General features: G+C 42.8%; 1 protein-coding gene across 2 annotated transcripts in view; it reads left to right on the plus strand.

Moving 5' to 3' along the window:
• Window positions 1-20635, plus strand: part of LOC116985304 (interferon regulatory factor 6-like) — a 35954-nt gene extending 15319 nt beyond the window's left edge. Inside the window, exons 1-9 of one of the 2 annotated variants that reach the window (XM_033040007.1) lie at window positions 4327-4345; window positions 4630-4828; window positions 8194-8398; window positions 10319-10353; window positions 11693-11732; window positions 12555-12845; window positions 16796-17188; window positions 18395-18513; window positions 19785-20635. In XM_033040007.1, coding sequence (XP_032895898.1) covers window positions 4655-4828; window positions 8194-8398; window positions 10319-10353; window positions 11693-11732; window positions 12555-12845; window positions 16796-17188; window positions 18395-18513; window positions 19785-19982 — 1455 coding nt within the window. In that variant the 5' untranslated portion in view covers window positions 4327-4345; window positions 4630-4654 and the 3' untranslated portion in view covers window positions 19983-20635. Of the gene's footprint in view, window positions 1-4326; window positions 4346-4629; window positions 4829-8193; window positions 8399-10318; window positions 10354-11692; window positions 11733-12554; window positions 12846-16795; window positions 17189-18394; window positions 18514-19784 lie in introns of those variants that run through there. The other variant, XM_033040006.1, reaches the window with a different exon arrangement.
• Window positions 20636-21042: the final 407 nt, after the last annotated feature.

Consider the following 21042-nt stretch of genomic DNA (forward strand, 5'->3'; position numbering starts at 1 on the left):
GTGAATATTTTACTGGCATTTCTGCTGAGATATTGAATGTAATTTATTCGGGTCAAACTAAGCCTATCGTATTGCATGCTCCCAGATCCAACAGAATGTTTCTCGCACTACTGATAAACAAGTACATTCTGGTGCTAAATCTCAGTCTGGGTCTTCAACCTTGGAGTGCAATTAGCCAATATGTACACATTGATCTTTTTCTAGAACAGTCATTTGTAGGGAGCATAAATTCCAAGGATTTTCCTTCCTCGGCACAAGGCAGTATGGCTTCATTCTTGCTGTTCTTCATGAGATTGCTAACAGGGCACAGGTTGGAAATTCATTCGTTTTCATGATTCTTAACAATCCATCTCTCAGAGCCCTCCCCCCCCACCCCCCTCATAATTTCCCCATAAACTGTTTTACATGTGCTTATTAACCTTCCCCAAATTCTCCACTGATCTATAGTGGCCATCCTACCAACCAGCACGTGAGTGCAAGAAACTCATGATTAGCAATGGATTTATCTTCTTGGAATGCATCAGACGCATGCTACATCTAGTTCTTTTTTCAGTTCAGCCACAATATACGTTTTTTCCCTATATTTGTTCTGTCAAAGCCATTCATGGTCTATGGGCTATGTCTCGTTTTAAAGGTAACTATCCAGCTCCTCTAGTATTTCCACATTACTGAGATTCCTCATCTCTTGCAATTCTGGCAAAATTCTTCTGCATCTTGTTACCAATCTGTATCGCTTCACACTGCTGTGTTAGTAATTGTTCTGCATGTGTCATCACGTCTCGCCATTCTGTGAAGATGCTCTTGGTATCTATACTGTCTTTTTGTTAACTAAAGCATTTATTATTATCTCTGGGGAAAAGGTGGTAAAAGCTACATGCGTAATATTTATTCTCGAACAACATCAACAATCAAATTGTTCATGTATTCCTTCAGATTTGTGTTTTTAAGTTACAATGTGGCTACTGTATCATTTGTATGATCAGATACTATATAAAAATGCAGTGTTGCTGAGGTTTTTTATTTGAATTTGTGATATCAAACAAAAATACTCCTGAATTTTAACCATTTTTAAAATTTCAAAATGGACTTTATTCGAGAAATAAATATATACAATACATAATCCTTACAAAACTCCATCCAATATTCTCGGAGGCTATACATACATTCAATACTGTTTACACAATTTTACCCCACACCCTTGCAACCCATGTGGCCCACTGGCGTAGAATCCCTTCCCTTATTTTGAGGGGCGTCACCACCAGACCGTGCCCCCCCCATGTCCAGAAGCAGAAGGACCCCAGACTGTGGTCCTCCCCCACAGAGCCTTGGGATTGGCTGCACCAAGCTTCAGTGCGTCCCTCAGCACGTGCTCCTACAGTCTGCAATGGGCCGGTCAGCAAAATTCCCCGACGGTCATCTCGCTCTGCTGGGAGGTTAACAAGCTCGGGCAGACCAAAGAGTGTCTTTTACCAAATTGATGACCTTCCAGCAGCACTCTATTTCAGTCACTGAATGTGTCCCTGGGAACAGTCCGTAAATCTCAGCGTCCTCTGTGACAGAGCTGTTCGGAATAAATCGTGACAGGGACCCTTGCAAACCTCTCCAGACTCTCTTTGCAAATCCACATTCTCGAAGGCTATATACAAACATTCAATACTGTTTACACAAATTAATCCCCCACCCTTGCCACTCATGTGGCCCACTGGCGTGGAATCCCCTTATTTTTGAGGGGCATCTCCACCACACCCTGCTCCCCCCCATATCCAGCAGTGGTTCCACATTTGAGTTCAAGCCACACTCTTGGAGTTGCACTTTAGAGCTGGACTGAAAATGTTTTGCAGTGTCTGAGGTGTTGGTTTTTAATTAACATGTTATACTGTGAACATGTTCTCTTGGAGCCTTAACCAATGTTCATTCCTCATCCCAATTTATCATTGCAGTTTGTAATATTTTCTTCTGAGTTGTAAATATTGTATTCACCTGGATACTGATCTGAAGAAGGGTCTCGATCTGAAACGTCACCCATTCCTTCTATCCAGAGATGCTGCCTGACCCGCTGAGTTACTCCAGTATTTTGTGTCAACTTACTATTTTGAAGAATGGGAGGAAATATAATTACAATCACCTTCGGAAAGAAAGATTGTTCATGACAAAGTTAGAGATGTTCAGCTTCGGGTGGTGCCTTGCAGGCAACCATTTTGGGTGATTAAGAATAGAATATTCAAACCAGTTCGATGGGCCTGTCCCACTTACGCGACTTTTTTGTCGTTGCAGGTCGCCGAACATTTTGAATGTTGAAAATCCAATGACGACCAGAACAAGGGCGACTACTCACGACCATAAAGGCTTCACCCCGTGACACATCACCGGGGTGTCGCCTGTATGGTCGTGAATAGTCTCCTCAGTCGCCCAAAGAGTCGTAGTGTCTTTCTAGTCATCTTACAGTGAGATGACTGTAAGATTTTATGATTTTGAATATTAAATGAGAGGAACTGGCATCTAAATTGGCGGCTAATAGCAGAACAGGTATAATAGATCTGAAGAGTAAGGGGTATATAAGGAGGGTCATGGAATTAGTGAAATGTGGCGAGTGGAATTCCATGTGAATAAATAGATGCTTGCACATTTTAAATCTATACATAACTAAAACTCTAATCTTGTGCTCTTCCAGTTTGCGCGTTTTTTCTATTTGCGCAAAACCTGTACACGATAGCGCTACAATTTTTCGTCAGTTCACTCGCCATTCTCCTGTGCTGCGAGTGCACCAGGTTTTGTTCCGATCGATAATATAATGTAAAAGTTAGAGAGGTTTAAAAATCGTAAAAACCGCACGTGCGCAGACCGATCTCCTCTCCTGCCAGTCAGTGTCGCGTGGATTGGTCTCCTCTCCTGTCACTCCCCAGGACGGTCCGCCCCTTCCTGCGTCATTGCGTCTTTATTGGAGCTGAGGATGGCCGTTGGAGGGACCCGAAGCGGCCCGGCCCAAAGTCGGAGATGTCGCTCATATCGCCAAACGGAAAGAGGAGAGTCTGATCCCGGCGGATGAGAGTGTCCAGCGCCCGCTGTTAGTCCCAAATGCACTGCCATCGCAACGCCCCAGCCACGTCCCCTCTGGTCCCCCTCGCTGGCTCCTGTGATACCCCCTCTTGCCCCTGGCTCTTCCCCGTCTTTTCTCTGAGCTCTCTCCCCCCACCACTCCCCGCCCACACACCCCCACACGCTTTCCCCAACCCCCACACCCCTCATTTCCCACATCCCTCCCGTCCATAGACACAGCTCCCAACCCACACACCTCCCCTCCCCCACACCTCCCTCTCCCCACACCACCCTCTCCCCCCCCCTACACCCATGCACCCACACACACACCCCTCCCTCCCTCCTCCCCTCCCACTCCACACACTCCCCTCCACTCACCCCCCTCCCCTCACCCCCCTCCCCTCACCCCCCTCCCCTCACCCCCCTCCCCTCACCCCCCTCCCCTCCCACAAATGAAGAGGAGGGAGAGGGAGTGCTGGTGAATGAGAGGAAATGAGCCACGCCTGCGCAGTTAGGGGCTATGGGTGAGTGGTGGAATATTGCATTGGGGAATAGGTTGCGTTGGGGGACCAGGCCTCCTGACCGGGACCCAACGGGTCCCACCTAGTCTGGTTTAAATTAAATTTTGAACCAGGAAGCTTGAATGAAGTGAAAGAGCAAAATAATTTGCAGTTTCTTGTGATGTTTAAAGTAGCTCTTAAAGCAAAGAATGGTGAGTAATTTAAAGCAAAGATTGTACTTACAAACAGGTTGAGGCTTGAATTTGAAGGAAAGAGGAAATGTAATCAGTTTAGTCACTTGCGTTTGTGGTTACTGCCTCCATGTACTGAGATAATTGCTATGTAACTTGTTTTATTTGAAACATTTTTAAGATTATTCTAAGATGTGTTGAACCTAAATAATTTGTGACAGCCTAACTTCACATCTTCAAACCACAACTCCTTGTTCACCTCCTCCTTGCTTATTGCTAGTGTGCTGTGCTGTGAGCTTTACTAATTTTCCAAGGCTTCTGAACAAAATATCAGGTTCATATTTTCAAAAAATGGGAAGTTCAGTTTATTACTTTTATGAAGTTGAGATGAATGGTTGACACCAGCTGCCTATTAATTTGTCAGTAACAAATGGAAATTCAGCTTTAAAATGTTAATTGTTTTGCCATGAAAAAGTTAACTTCCGGGTAACTAATATTTTCATTTTTAGAGTGGCTGAATCATGTCAGGAAGTTGTTGCTTCCTTTTAAAAAAGAATTCTCAATGTAAATAGAGTTTCAGACAGAAAATCTTTGACTCCAACCCTACAACTCTCCAAAGTCTCAACACTCCTTTAATTCTGACTTTCTCCATACCACCAATTTCTTTCAGTGGCTGTGCTTTGGATTTCCTCCTTATATCTTTTTCTCCTAACCAGATGCTCCTCAATGTCTGCTTGTTTGACCAAGTATTTTTTTAATATATCGCTACTAATATTTCCTAATGAGCCTCAGTATCAAATTTTCTTTAATAATGCCTTTGTGTAATGCTTTATTATATGTGCCACATAAATTGCTGTAGATTTTAATGTGTTGTACATTACAATTGCCTTTGTTCTTATCAGGTTGGACCATAAGGAGCTTAGAGTGATGGCCATGCAACCACGGAGGATTCGGTTGAAACCCTGGCTCCTGGCGCAGGTCGACAGCGGGCAATATCCTGGGCTCCTGTGGCTGGATGAACAACGGAAGCATTTTCAAATTCCCTGGCGACATGCCACCAGGCACGTCCCAACCCAGGATGACGACAACACCATTTTCAGGGTAAAGTGACAATTATGGTTTGCTTTGTGCAATGTGTTTCTGCTGTAAATAGAGCTGTTGAGGGAAGCGATGGAGAGATATGAGGCTGGGTGATTTTTTTAAACCCAGGTCACCTGTGAAAGGGAAGCAAACAAAGGCTTAGGAGGAATGTTGAATTTATATGATGTTTGCTGAATATTTCTCCCCACTGACTTCATAGGATGTAAAGTCAGTATGTCAACCAAACACCTCATGTAGAAACAAAGAACTGCAGATGCAAAATAGACACTAAGTGCTGGAGTAACTCAGTGGGTCAGGCAGCATCTCTGGAGAGACAAGGATGGGTGACCCTTTTGGGTGGGGACCCTTCTTCTTCACCTACCTTTTTGTCCAGAGATGCTGCCTGACCCACTGATTTACTCCAGCACTTTGTGCCTATCCTCCACATCCTGATGGGTGCTTTTGGTTAAAGGCATTCCCTTGTGAACCTGGACTGGGGTTAATGTAGAGGCGAATTCTGTAAACTAGTACAACAATTTATAAAAACTTTCCTTTGTTAGACTTCATACATGGCGACAAGAAATATAATATAAAATTAGATCATGAAAATAATCTTGTTTTTTTTGGTTAGGGGAAACCTCTTATAGCTTATTTGCTTGACCAATCGCCACCTAAACCTTAACCTTTTTGTGAATTGCCAATGAACCTCTGTCCCTCAAGCCTTGCCACTGAAGCAGCGTAATCCGTTATTTGAAAAATATTTTATGCATAAGTAAAGAAGCAATGAAATTGCATTTTACAGTCAGTCCAATACTTTTAAACTAAGGTTGATTCTATAATGTAGCAAACTTGCTAGCCAGTTGACAGAAAACCAGAACACTAAAACAAACTTTCCTGCCATCTTAGAATATTGTCCTTTTTATAAAAGAAACTGGACCAAGTGGGACCCGTTAAGGGTCTGTCCCACTTTCACAACCTAATTCATGACCTCTGCCGAGTTTGCCCTTGACTCGTACTCGCAGCATGGTCGTCACGAGGTCGTAGGAGGTCGTAGGTAGGTCATAACAGGCCATGATGCTAGCCGTAGGTACTCGTGGCATCAAGTAGGTCGGGGCGTTTTTCTAGCCTGATGAAAAATGTCCACGAGTAAAAAAGGGCGTGAATTAGGTTGTGAAAGTGAGACAGGCCCTTTAGGTCCCTGTCACACGGGAGGTCTGGTCCCCCAACACTACCCGCTCCCACAACACAATATTCCACCACTCATCCATAGCCCCCACAGGAGGCCTGGTCCCCCATCGCAGACACACAGATTCACAAACAAACAAGAGCTTTAGTAATATATACTAGATCAAGTGTGTCCCGTTCCCCCAACGCAATATTCCACCACTCACGCATTCCCCCAACGCAACCCGTTCCCCCAACGCAATATTCCACCATTCCCCGATAGCCCCCAACTGTGCAGGCGTGGCTCATTTCCCCTCATCCCCTGCACCCCCTCCCCCTCTTCACCCACCCTCTTCTTTCCCCTCTCCTCCTCCCCTCCCCCACTCCCTCCCGCACCTCTCCCTCCCTCTCCTTTCCCCTACCCCCAGTCACCCCCCCCTCCCTCCATAACCCCTCTCCCCTCCCTATCCCCTTCCTTTCCCTCTGTCTGTTTAAATAACATTAAACAACAATCGTCTCCTCATCCCCTCCCCCGCTCCCTCTCTCTACTTACAAACCCCTCATTGGACTGTGAGTCCAGTCTTTGTTAACATTGGCCATAACCCCTCTCCCCTCCCTACCCCAAGTGGGACCCGTTGGGCCTCGTTCCCCCAACGCAATATTCCGAGATCCCATTGTGGCGTCGTAGCTGTAACTGCCACTGCACTTTAAGTTATTGTTCTCAAAGTGGGGTTTTGTGAAGTTATAAATGTGAATAACTTGTCAAATATAACATAAATCGGAATAAAACTGTGATACACCACACCACAGGACAATGGTGAGTAAGGTGGTCTGAAAATTGTACTGCTATCATGTACCGTTTTGGCGTAATTCAGTGTATGAATTACAGACGGGCAGACTCACTCACAAACAAGTTGAGAGTTTTAATAATATACTAGACCAACTGGGACCCGTTGGGTCCCTGTCACACGGGAAGCCTGGTCCCCCTACGCAACCTGTTTCCCTAACGCAATATTTGACCACTCACCCATAGCCCCCACAGGAGGCCTGATTCCCCAACGCAACCCATTCTTCAACGCAATATTCTGCTACTCGCCCGTTCCCCCAACACAAGCCGTTCCCCCAATACAATATTCGACCGCTCACCCATAGCCCTCCAGGGAGGCCTGGTCTCCCAACGCATCCTGTTCCCCAATGCAATATTCCACCCCTCATCCGTTCCCCCAACGCAACCCGTTCCCCCAACGCAATATTCCACCACTCGCCCATAGCCCCCAACTGCGCAGGCGCTGCTCATTTCGCCTTATTCACCCTCCCTCACTTTAAACTTAAAAAATATTCAGTGTACTGTGACTTTAAAAAAGAATGCATATTTGCACCTGCTAGAGCTAGCAGGACTCTGTACTTGGATAGCACCAATGTTTGCGAGCAGGGCTACAATCCCATTGTGACATCATAGCTGTAATCAGAGGGAATCATTTTTTCTCAAATTGGGGTTTTGTAAATCTAAAAATGTCAATAACGTGAAATATAACATCAATCTGAATGAAACGTGACACAAAACAACCACAGGACAATTGTGACTAAGATGGTGCAAATATTTAAGCGCTATCGTGTACCGTTTTGGCTTAGTTCCAGGAGCACATACGGATAGGTAGGTAGATAAATGGGTGGGTGGGTGGATGGATGGATGGATAGATGGATAGATAGATAGATAGATAGATAGATAGATAGATAGATAGATAGATAGATAGATAGATAGATAGATAGATAGATAGATAGATAGATAGTGGGTGGGCGGTGGAGGCGGGTTCTCGGAATGCTTTCACGAGAGAGCTAGATAGGGCTCTTAAAAATAGCGGAGTCGGGGGATATGGGGAGAAGGCAGGAACGGAGTACTGATTGGGGATGATCAGCCATAATCACATTGAATGTCGGTGCTGGCTCGAAGGGCCGAATGGCCTACTCGTGCACCTATTGTTTATAGATGGATAGATGGATAGATGGATAGATAGATAGATAGATAGATAGATAGATAGATAGATAGATAGAACCATTCCTGGCCCTCTGACAGATGGTTTTTGAGGGATGTCTGAAAGCTAAGTCAATGATAGTTATTCTTCTGACTGACGATATTGCATTTAAGCCATAGCTGATGGATGTGGTTTTGGTTTTGTTTCTTGGGTGATTTACTTTAGTGATCTTTTTTTTTCCATACCTAGGCTTGGGCAGTGGAGACAGGCAAATATCACCAGGGGATTGATGGGCCAGATCCAGCCAAATGGAAAGCGAACCTCCGTTGTGCCCTCAACAAGAGCCGTGAATTCAAATTAATTTATGACGGTACCAAGGAAACGCCAATTCAGCCATACAAGATCTACCAAGTGTGTGACATTCAGCAGTCCAACAGAGGCAACAATACTCCAGGTAGTGGCAACAGGAAAAGGATAGATTACTTGGGCCCTCCCCATCTTTCCTTTAGTATTATTCTGCTCTCAGAGGCACGATATGTGAAACTGACTTTGCATTATACTTCGACCTTTTATTTCCCTTTCTGGTATTAGTCCAAAAATAATTGGACTAATGCTTATCATTGTTAGACCAGCAACTTGGGAATTGATCAAATCCCCCTCACCAAGAGGCATTGGTGAATGCAATAAATGTGGTTGGTTGCAGGGTGTAGCCCGAACACAACGACTGCAGATATCAAATAATAGCAGCTCTATTTTTAAAAATTACAACTAGTTCCGTAATGTGTCATTGATATCTGGTCTAACCTACTTGTGAATTAAGTTCCACATTTTGAACTTGACTCTTAATTGTGTCATTTTAATGAGAGGAAAAAATTCTGCCACTTGACTGGCTTCAATGTTCCAGGAACAAAAAGGATACATTTCAATTTTGTGGGCTTGGGGGGGGGGAATTCATTGAAACGGATTATTTACCAGATGAAAAGATGCCTGGACTTCATTCCATCCATGTCTATTGGAGAAAGAAATTGGATGTATTCTACCATTTCCTGGTTCAATCATATCTTCGGGGAGAGAGAGATAAATGTGAAAAGGATGAAGTGATCATTTGAATGATGCATGGAAACACATCAAAGCAAGTCTGCAGTTAGAGGAAGGGTTTCGGCCCGAAACGTCGCCCATTTCCTTCGCTCCATAGATGCTGCTGCACCCGCTGAGTTTCCCCAGCAATTTTGTGTACCAAAGCAAGTCTGCAGTTGTGTCCCCCTTGCTCACTACCTTTCTCTCCCCTCATACATTGCCTCTCTCACCTCCATCTCTGCCTCATTTCCCCTTCAAAACGGCATATAAAAGAAAATATTGCTCTTCTGTTTACAGAATCCCATTATAGTAGTTTATTTATGTGGTTCTTAATTATTTCTGCATTTAAATTCAATTGCAGACCAAACATCATGTGTTGATGTTGGTGTACAGGATTCTGCATTAGCCATTATGAACCTATATACCATCTCTGCAGCTTATTCCATGAAATTAGTTAATATCATATTTAGTTTTTACATGAGGTTTGGCTAGGTTTCAGTTATAGTTGGTTGTATTACTGTTGCTTTACAATCTATTTTTAAAACAAAATTTATTATTTTATGATCCTTTCAAAACAAAGCTGGCTTGTACTGAACAAAGAACAAAGCGAAGAGATAAGACTTTTGCCTTCCATCACAGTGAGTTGTTGGAGATTCACTGTGATGGATGTTTGTGTAAATTGTGTTAAGTGTGTGTCTTGGTTTTTTGGTAATATCATGTCTGCAGGAATGACATTTCGTTCAAACCTTGTCTGTTTGAATGACAATAAAAGGCATTCTATTCTATTCTACTGTCCATTGTTGAAATGTTTATTGCAGAATAATCAATTGTAATTGCGGAAGATGGCCATTTCCCATAATGCCTGTGCTTGCTCTTTGAGGGAGTTACCTGATTAGTCCCACTCCCATCGCTCTTTCTCCAAACTCTTGCTAGTGCTTTTTATTCTAGTATTTATTCTATTTCCTTTCAAGAAGTACACGAGTGTTTCATAATTGTTAGTGAACTGTACACCAACATCATCTCCCAAGCTCAGCCCATGCTACAATTTGCATAAATGCCTGCTAACTATTCCATTTTCATCTCCCCTGAACTGAACACAATTAACACTGGGCATAGTTCCTTTTTGTTTTAGAAAGATAACTGGAATTGTTGCATGCACATAGCTGAATGAAAATAAGAGATCCAGTAACAATTCTAGTTTCAAACCTCAGGCTGAATTTGGATTGTTTTCAGGAACAAGTTTTGACTGCACCTTTTAAAAAAAATAGTTATTTATGTATATTCTCTTTCCACTCAGAGACCAATGACTATGAATGGGATGATGAGGATGAGGTATGTATAACTGCTAACGTAAGTTTCTGTGAATAATGTGTGACTGATCAAAATTGCCATTCAATAAATTCCTGTGCAAAGAAAGGTATTACAGATAATAGAAATCTGAAACAATAATAAGTATGCTAGAAGTTCTTGGAAGGCTTAGACCTATGGAGAGAGAAACAGTTAATGTTTCAGGTCAACCCACTTTGGTTTTCTGTTTTAAATTTCTGAAGTTTGCAGTGTTGATTTTCCAAGAGCAAAATCCCTCTAATCCCATAGTTTGGAAATTACTCTTTCCTGAAACAGATTCAAATTTTGGATTTTAAAACAGATTTATTATTTGAGTATTGATACGGAGAACCCATTTTCACTACAGGGAGTGTCTAGGCCAAAAGGATGTAATAAAGTTAACAAAAATGTTCGTTGTAATGTCAGAAATTATTACTTCAAACAAAAGATAACCATATATAACCATATAACCATATAACAATTACAGCACGGAAACAGGCCATCTCGACCCTTCTAGTCCGTGCCGAACACGTATTCTCCCCTAGTCCCATATACCTGCGCTCAGACCATAACCCTCCATTCCTTTCCCGTCCATATAACTATCCAATTTATTTTAAATGATAAAAACGAACCTGCCTCCACCACCTTCACTGGAAGCTCATTCCACACAGCCACCACTCTGAGTAAAGAAGTTCCCCCTCATGTTACCCCTAAACTTCTGTCCCTTAATTCTCAAGTCATGTCCCCTTGTTTGAATCTTCCCTACTCTCAGTGGGAAAAGCTTATCCACGTCAACTCTATGTGCCTATGGATGCTGTAAATTAACTAGATTCAGAATCCAGAATGATAGGTTATCAAAGTGTAAGGGATGTAGAGAAAAAGTAGGTATTAAAATGTTAACTGCCTGTGATCTAATGAAAACTGGAAGGGCAGAATGTTTTCTTGCTGTTCCTAGACCAGGGACATGAAAGCTATATGTTGTGGTGCCACCTGCTTCACACTTGTGATCAGCCACAAACTGGAAATGGGACTTTTGTGATAGAACGTAACACAGTGTAGAAACAGGCCCTTCATCGCACAATGTCTGTGCCAAGAATGATGCCAACCTAAATAGCCTGCGCATAGCCTGTATCCCTCGATACCCTGCCTTTTCATCTGTCTGTCTAAATGTATATTAAATGTCACTATTGTTTCTGTTTCTACCACCTCCCCTTGGTTTTAGTTAAGATCCACTGTTGACTATATTTGCTATCATTGGAGATCACTTGGGAACTTTTCCTCAGATTACCTTTCTCAGTATTTTAGTAAGCTTCAGCTATGCAATTAATTTTGCTTTTCCTTACAGTGCCAGCTCCAAGTTATGTTCCCTTCAATGACCTTGGAAGGTGAGCACATCAGCCATTGTTGTTTTTTTCTTGATAGAGAAAATTAGGGGGAAATTTAGTTTATGAATGAATTTATGGCTCTGGAGTTGCACCTTCTGATGTATAGTTCCTGCAGGGGGGCGAGTGTACTTCCCATAGTGCGTTCGGCCGAACGCACTACTCTCTGCAGAGCCTTCTTGTCCTGGGCAGAGCAGTTCCCAAACCAAATTTTGATGTTTCCAGACAAGATGCTTTCCACAGCCGCTGAGTAGAAGCACTGGGGGATCCTCAGAGACACTCTGAATTTCCTCAATTGCCTGAGGTGGAAAAGGTGCTGCCTTACCTTACTCACCAGTGCGGCAGCGTGTGATGTCCATGTCATATCCTCAGAGATGTGGACTCCCAGGTATTTAAAGCAGCTCACCCTATCCACAGTATCCCCATTTATCTTCAATGGAGTGTACGTCCTCGGATGTTGTGCCCTCCTAAAGTCCACGATCAGCTTTTGACATTCAAGAGGAGGCTGTTGTCCTGACACCAGAGTGCCAGATCAGCCACCTCCTCCCAGTGGGCCTTCCCTGGAGCTGTGAGGCAGCAGCACTAACTGCTTCACCACCGAGCTCGGGTGCAGCATGAGTTACTTATAGTGTAAACTCCCTCGTGATTGTCCCATCAAGATTCCACAGATTAGCTACGACTTGTGTTAGATATATAGTAAAGCTCCCTCTAGAATGACACATGAAACGTCCCCCCCAAGGCCACCGTCTGATGTACTGCGCTGCTGTGTCCTGGCTTTAAAGAAGTGTATATTCAAGCGTTATTTTTCTGTCTTTCTCATACCAGATAATGCCAGCCTACCACCATACCCAACTCAGACCTGGCCGAAACAGGAGATCACAGTGCCGGATTCTTGTATGAATGGAGAGCTCGCGGACACGACACTTTCACAAAGGGACCTTTCTCATGCAAACCTTGATCACAGTAAACTCTCTCAACCTAATCTTGCTCATGGAGGACTTGTTCAATCAAATGTCCCTCCAATCGCTCAGGGAACTCTTAATCCACTCCCATTGCAGCAAGTGGATCAGTTCCCATCACTGACCACGTCTGAAATGTTTATCAACTCTCTGCCATGTAAGTTACTGTTTCTTCTCATTTGCTTCCTCTCACAATTTGGGGTATATATAACATTTCTTAGAAATGTCCTTCTGCAAGAGTTGAGTGCCTTGCTCTTCTGCATTTAGGAGAAACCATCCCGAAAAAATAATTGAACCTCTCCTCTTCTAAAATGTTTAGTAATGGCAACTGGAATTGACTATTGAGAGGGAGACAGGAATGGAGGAATTTGCTGACTGCTTAGTTTAAATAGAACATTTGGAGCACAAAGATTCAAGCATGTCATTTGCATCAAATTGCATCATTTGCATCTACTTCTGTGCTCTATGGCCTGTGCAATATTTTGATTACCATTGTTAAATTTCCAACTCCTAACAGTTGTTAAGAAGTGTAGTTGTTTGCATCACAGTTGAGCTTCATTTTGCCCTCGACAAAGGAATTGGTACAAGTAACTTGCCAGTGGGAACAAACCTTTTTTTTCCCCAATCTCTCAGCTCAAAATGCCTTACAACACGGACACTTTTGAAGTGTAATCAATGTAGTAATGTAGGAAAGGTGGCAGCCAATTTATTCTCATGAGGCAAAAAACAAAGTGCGGTGGTGAGTCTGAAGAAAGGTTCGACCTGAAACATTGCCCATATCCCTCCATAGACAGAGCTTGGCCTGCTGAGTTCCTCCAACACTTTTTTTTTGTTCAAGATTTCGGCACCTGTAATCTCATGGATCTCCAATGCCCTCAGGAGGATCTGGCAAATGGCAGATAATGACCAGACCTTTATTGTTGCATTTATAAAAACAAAAAATATTGGAAACTGTCAGCAGGTCATGCAGCAGTTTTGGATGGAACACTGGAGAGACCTCCCCATTGTTGCAAACAATGTTATGAAACCTTGAGCCCACCCATTCTGAAAAATGGGAATTCCATCAATACAATATTGGGATTATCCGCATTATAACGTGCTTGATCTTTTCAAGTGTGATTTAAATTTGCTACTTTTGGGCCCAGTAGTTATTGCTTGCAGAGGCAAGGATCAACACCTACCAGTCCCACAGGGTCATTTGTGATGTTCCTTTTTACATGATGTGTAGAAGACACAAAGGCATTCTGCCTTGCTGGGCCATATCAGCATTATTACTGAAATCAAACTTTCTCTCATCTCTCAATTTAATTTGATCCAGCATAACCTTTTCTTCCTTTCTTCCTCTTGTACATCTATCGTACACTCCATAATGTTTGGGACAACGACCCATCATTTATTTATTTACTTCTGTACTCCACAATTTGAGATCTGTAATAGGAAAAAATCACAGGTGGTTAAAGTGCACATTTTCAGATTTTATTAAAGGGTATTTTTATACATTTTGGTTTCATCATGTAGAAATTACAGCTGTGTTTATACATATCCCCCCCCCCCCCATTTCAGGGCACCATAATGTTTGGGACACATGGCTTCGCAGGTGTTTGTAATTGCTCAGGTGTGTTTAATTGCCTCCTTAATGCAGGTAAAAGAGAGCTCTCAGCACCTAGTCTTTCCTCCAGTCTTTCCATCACCTTTGGAAACTTTTATTGCTGTTTATCAACACGAGGACCAAAGTTGTGCCAATGAAAGTCAATGAAGCCATTATGAGACTGAGAAACAAGAATAAAACTGTTAGTCAACAGACAAACCTTAGGCTTACCAAAATCATTCCAAATGATGTTTGTAACATCAGTAAGAAGAAGGAGAGCACTGGTGATCTTACTAATCGCGAAGGGACTGGCAGGCCAAGGAAGACCTCCACAGCTGATGACAGAAGAATTCTCTCTATAATAAAGAAAAACAACCAAACACCTGTCCGACAGATCAGAAACACTCTTCAGGAGTCAGGTGTGGATTTGTCAATGACCAATGACAGAAAACTTCATGAACAGAAATGCAGAGGCTACACTGCAAGATGCAAACCACTGGTTAGCTGCAACAATAGGATGGCTGGGCTACAGTTTGCCAAGAAGTACTTAAAAGAGCAACCACAGTTCTGGGGGAAAAGGTCTTGTGGACAGATGAGTCGAAGTATGGAGGAGAGAGGGAACTGCCCAAGATCCAAAGAATACCACCTCATCTGTGAAACATGGTGGTGGGGGTGTTATGGCCTGGGCATGTATGGCTGCTGTAGGTACTGGCTCACATATCTTCATTGATGATACAACTGCTGATGGTAGTAGCATAATGAATTCTGAAGTGTACAGACACATCCTATCTGCTCAAGTTCAAACAAATGCCTCAAAACCCATTGGCCGGCAGTTCATTCTACACCAGGACAATGATCCCAAACATACTGCTAAAGCAACAAAGGAGTTTTCAAAGCTAAAAAATAGACAATTCTTGAGTGGCCGAATCAATCACCTGATCTGAACCCAATCGAGCATGCCTTTTATATGCTGAAGAGAAAACTGAAGGGGACTTGTCCCCAAGACAAGCATGAGCTAACGATGGCTGCAATACAGGCGTGGCAGAGCATCACCAGAGAAGATACCCAGCAACTAGTGATGTCCATGAATCGCAGACTTCAAGCAGGCATTGCATGCAAAGGATAAGCAAAAAAATACTAAGCATGACTACTTTAATTGACATGACATTGCTGTGTCCCAAACATTATGGTGCCCTGAAATGGGGGGGTGAAACCAAAATGTATAAAAATGGCCTTTTATTAAAATCTGACAACGGGTCAAAAACTTCAAATTCCTGGGCGTGCATATTACCGAAGATCTTTCCTGGTCCCAGCACATTGATGCAATTATAAGAAATCATATGTATGAATTCATTTGCAGGATAAAATACTCTAAAAATGTAATTATCGTGGCTTTGTCAAACATAAGGTTTAGCACTACACGCTACGAATCCCAGTTGTGGAGACACTGGTAACGCTGTCTCGTTATAGGACACTGATCTTACTTTCTTATTCTGGATTTTAAATCGTGTATTTTTTTTGAAATATATAATTTATGATGCTTTTAAAAGTGATATACTAAGATTTTATTGTATAGATTTATTGTATTTTATGGTGTTTTTATATGCAATGTATTTTTATGTAATGTTGTCCCTGGTCTGGACCTTGAGTCCGAAATACAGTTTATTACTATTATTATAAAGAATAATCTTTATTCAGCGCCTCTACTTCCTGAGAAGATTACAGAGAGTCGGTATGTCAAGGAGGATTCCCTCGAATTTCTACAGGTGTACAGTAGAGAGCATACTGACTGGCTACATCGTGGCCTGGTTCGGCAACTTGAACGTCCAGGAGCGGAAAAGACTGCAGAAAGTTATGACCACTGTCCAGTCCATCACTAACTCTGACCTCCCCACCATCGAAGGGATCTTTCGCAGTCGCTGCCTCAAAAAGGCTGCCAACAACATCAAAGACCCACACCATCCTGGTCACACACTAATTTCTCCATTGCCATCGGGAAGAAGGTACAAGAACCTGAAATCTGTAACATCCAGGTTCAGGAACAGCTTCTTCCCCACAGCCATCAGGCTATTAAACACGGCATTAAATAAACTCTGAACAATAACAGTCTATTATTATTGTGTATATATGGTCCATAGACACACTGAACTTTTATCTTCCGTTTTGTATTATGTTTACATATTCTGTTGTGCTGCAGCAAGTAAGAATTTCATTGTCCTATCTGGGACAGATGATAATGAAACTCTCTTGACTTGTCTCTTGACAATGTGCACTTTAACCTCATGTGATATTTTTCTAATACAAATCTCACATTGTGGAGTACAGAGGCAAATAAGTAAATGATGGGTCTTTGTCCAAAACATTATGGAGGACACTGTAGTTTCCCTTACAATGCACCATACAACTTGTCTCAACAGCATTGCTTTTCTTGCACAGCTCCATTGACCAATTTTCATTCCTGATCACAGGTGCTGCCTGTTCGGTGGTCTAACCAAGGTCTATCTCTTCCTTTGATTCAGTGACTGATCTGGATGTGAAGTTCCAATACAGAGGCAAACAGATGGGATCATTAATCACGGTCAGCAATCCTCACGGCTGTCGCCTGTACTACGGTGACCTCGGCCCTATCCCAGACCAAGTGGAGCTCTTCGGACCCATTACCCTCGAGCAGGTCCGTTTCCCCAGCACAGACCAGGTGCCTCATGAGAAGCAACGATTTTACACTAACCACTTGTTGGATGTGATGGACCGGGGCCTGATCCTGGAAATCCACGGGCAGGATATCTATGCCATTCGGCTGTGCCAGTGTAAAGTATATTGGTCGGGGCCCTGTGCTAATGGAACAGCAGGTCCTAACCCCATTGAGAGAGAGAAGAAGATCAAGCTGTTCAGTTTAGAGAACTTCCTTAGTGGTGAGTTGACTACTTTTAAATGTTAGTTTATTTTTTGTTTGGGTTTTTCTGTTGTTTGTGGTAAGGGATATTCTTGTTTTGTAGTCAATGCCTACTATGTTCTGTTGTGCTGAAGCAAAGCAAGAATCCCATTGTCTTATCAGGAACACATGACAATAAACTCACTTGAACTTGAACTTCTGCTGTTCCCATTTATATTATCTATAGCTCTGTGATTGTGGTGTACTATACCTCATCCTAACAACTTTCCTTAGTTCTAGCTTTAGAAGAACATTCCCAAGTACAGCATGTTTCACAATGGGTGACCTGGTGGCAAGCTGTTAGATCTGCCTCAGTTCCAGTGACGCCGCTCCCAATTCTGTTGTCAGTGTGGAGTTTGCACATTCTGTCTATGACTGCTTGGGCTTCTGCCGGACTTGCAAGTTTCCTCTCACAACCAGAAACGCGTGGCCGATAGGTTGGCTACAATAAAATTCCTCTTAATATAGATAAATGACAGGAGGAGCATCTGGATTTGGTGGGCCTGTGAGAGAGAATAAATTACAGAGGTACTGAGAAATATGGAGAGGATCAATGGGACTGATGGGATTTCTCAACTGAGAGCCACCATGGACCCGATTGGCTGAATGGTTTCCTGCTATGTCATAATAAATAATTTGTTAATATCAGGTCACTCCAAAAATCTTTGCAGCTGGTTAAGAAATTGTGGTCGTTCTTGCAATCGACCGAGTCGACAGGAAGCTTGTGGCTCTTCCAGCATGGTTTGAACTGGCAGGTGGGCCAAGGTTTGGAGATGGAAGAGGCTGCAGATGTTGGAATCTGGAGCAACAAATAACCCGCTGAAGGAGTTGGCTGGTTGGGTAGCATTGTGGAGGCTGGAAGAGAGGGAAAAGTTGTTTCATTTCAAAGTCATCCCTCTCTCTTTCCCTTCTCCCACTCCCACCCATATTGCACATCCATTACTACACCTCTCCCAACCACCCCAATCACCCTTCTCTTTTCCCTCCATCCATACACCCCTCTTGTCCAATATTTCTTTTTATCCCTTCATTCCCTTCCCCAATCCCCGTTCTTGCTTCTTATTCAGCGGCATAAAATGTGAAAGGGCACAATGAGAATCTCTTCTGATGACAGCACAGCACATGACTGAAGGTTTCACTTGACCAATGTACTGTTTTAACATTCAATGTTTTCTCTACTTCACAGAATTGATAATGTATCAGAAGGGGCAAGTAAGTGTTGCCCCTCTCTACGAGATCCAGCTCTGCTTTGGTGAGGAGTGGCCAGATGGTAAACCCAAAGAAAAGAAGCTAATCATGGTGCAGGTAATGAAATAACTTAGAGCGAGGGAAATGGTTAGATTCTGTAGAGGAACCCTGTGAACAGTGAGGGAGGGCTGGACTGGTTCGCTCATGCTGATTCTCTTTGGGCTGTACACAAAAATCTGCGAGTGAAATACCAGGAGGTTGCCATCAACATGGAGAACATTCTTACTGGGACAAATCTGACTCTAGACGTTGTCCTCTGGGTTAACCCAATTGTCTACCGAGGACAAATTCTGATGGTTGCAAATTCTTCTGCAGTTGTATAGGGCTCTGGTGAGACCACATCTGGAGTATTGTGTACAGTTTTGGTCTCCTAATTTGAGGAAGGACATCCTTGTGATTGAGGCAGTGCAGCGTAGGTTCACGAGATTGATCCCTGGAATGGCGGGACTGTCATATGAGGAAAGATTGAAAAGACTAGGCTTGTATTCACTGGAGTTTAGAAGGATGAGGGGGAATCTTATAGAAACATATAACATTATAAAAGGACTGGGCAAGCTAGATGCAGGAAAAATGTTCCCAATGTTGGGCGAATCTAGAACCAGGGGCCACAGTCTTAGAATAAAGGGGAGGTCATTTAAGACTGAGGTGAGAAAAAACTTTTTCACCCAGAGAGTTGTGAATTTATGGAATTCCCTGCCTCAGAGGGCAGTGGAGGCCAAGTCACTGGATGGATTTAAGAGAGAGTTAGATAGAGTTCTACAGGCTAGTGGAGTCAAGGGATATGGGGAGAAGTCAGGCACGGGTTATTGATTGGGGACGATCAGTCATGATCACAATGAATGGCGCTGCTGGCTCGAAGGGCCGAATGGCCTCCTCCTGCACCTATTTTCTATGTTTCTATGTTACCCTTCCTGAAATGATACTCTTCCTGAAACAAACACAATTTCTATATATTAACGTATGATGGGTTCCACTGTCCAGGTGTTTTCCCACAGTCTGCATCCCCCACTGTTAAAGAACCATATACCTTCCTTTCTGAGAGGTTTTCCTGTTTCAGTGCTTTTCCTCAGGAGGATCCAAAATGCGGAGAAACTTTCCCCATGAAGCATCCTGGCATCTAAACTTTGTGAAACATCACTGTCCCTATTATTCCACCAACTTAAATATCCCTATGTTGTAAGATACTTACTATGCTGTTTGCAGTCATATGATTCTTGAGAATCCTTGTGTAAAGACGTTTTGAATGTAAAATCTGCTGCCAATGTTGTTTATTCATGATTGTGACCTAATGTTCAATCTTTTCCATTCCTCCCTTGTGGCTGGTTCAGGTGATTCCTGTTGTGGCACGGATGATGTTTGAGATGTTTTCTGGAGAGCTATCATTTGATAGTGGGAGCATTCGTCTCCAGATTTCCAACCCAGACCTAAAGGACAATGTGGTATTTCAATTTAAGGAACTCCATCGGTTACTTCAGTCCCAGCAGGGCCAGGGGCAGTGGCCAATGCAACCTGCTAACCCACAGTGAGTTATAAAGCTCACAGCACAGGAAACAAACCCTCCAGAATACTGCCTAACCTTTTACATCATCGCTCAAAACCTGCTGCTAACACCTTTCAAGGGGCAAGCTTATCATCTTGAATGAAGACACACCAAGGCAACCATCTGAACATTACACATTGTGCTGGAACTGGCTGAGTGTGCAGTTTAAAAGACCACTCTTTCCTATTCATGGATTTGTGCATTTGCCTTTTCATTATTACCTTCCCTTAAAGAAAAAGGACTGCTTCCTGCTTCTATCAGACTGCAATACCACGGAGGGAAGAACATTTGTTCAGAGATGACTACTTTTTTTTATTAAGAGACAAAGTGAATATATATATCTAGTTTCAAAACTCATAATTGTTCAGATACCAGATCCCACTCTGTACAAATTGTGATGCATAAACTTTGATAGTGAGTGTATTCCACGTCACAAAACACTGAGGGGACACAGTGTGACACTCAATTTGTAACTAGTGCTTCTTGGTGATTGCTACCACTAAGATCATTGGCCTGGATCTAGTTGGAAAGCAACCAGAGCTGCTAATATCCATGTATATCTCTCTGGAACACCAACCTGTTACACTCTAAATTTAGATTGGAATGCTTCTGCAATACAAGTCATTTGTTTAATTTTTCTATGCTTTTCTTTCTGGATTTGTCGATTAGTGACTTTAGAGCTTCAGGATTTTCTATCTTTTCAAGTTCATTACAGTGCCCTCCATAATATTTGGGACAAAGACCCATCATTTATTTATTTGCCTCTGTACTCCACAATTTGAGATTTGTAATAGAAAAAAATCACCTGTGGTTAAAGTGCACATTGTCAGATTTTATCAAAGGGTATTTTTATACATTTTGGTTTCACCATGTAGAAATTACAGCTGTGTTTATACATAGTCGCCCCATTTCAGAGCACCATAATGTTTGGGACACATGGCTTCACGTTGTTTGTAATTGCTCAGGTGTGTTTAATTGCCTCCTTAATGCAGGTATAAGAGAGCTCTCAGCACCTAGTCTTTCCATCACCTTTGGAAACTTTTATT

Source organism: Amblyraja radiata, chromosome 21, assembly GCF_010909765.2.
Source record: "Amblyraja radiata isolate CabotCenter1 chromosome 21, sAmbRad1.1.pri, whole genome shotgun sequence".
In the NCBI taxonomy this organism is placed as follows: Eukaryota; Metazoa; Chordata; class Chondrichthyes; order Rajiformes; family Rajidae; genus Amblyraja; species Amblyraja radiata.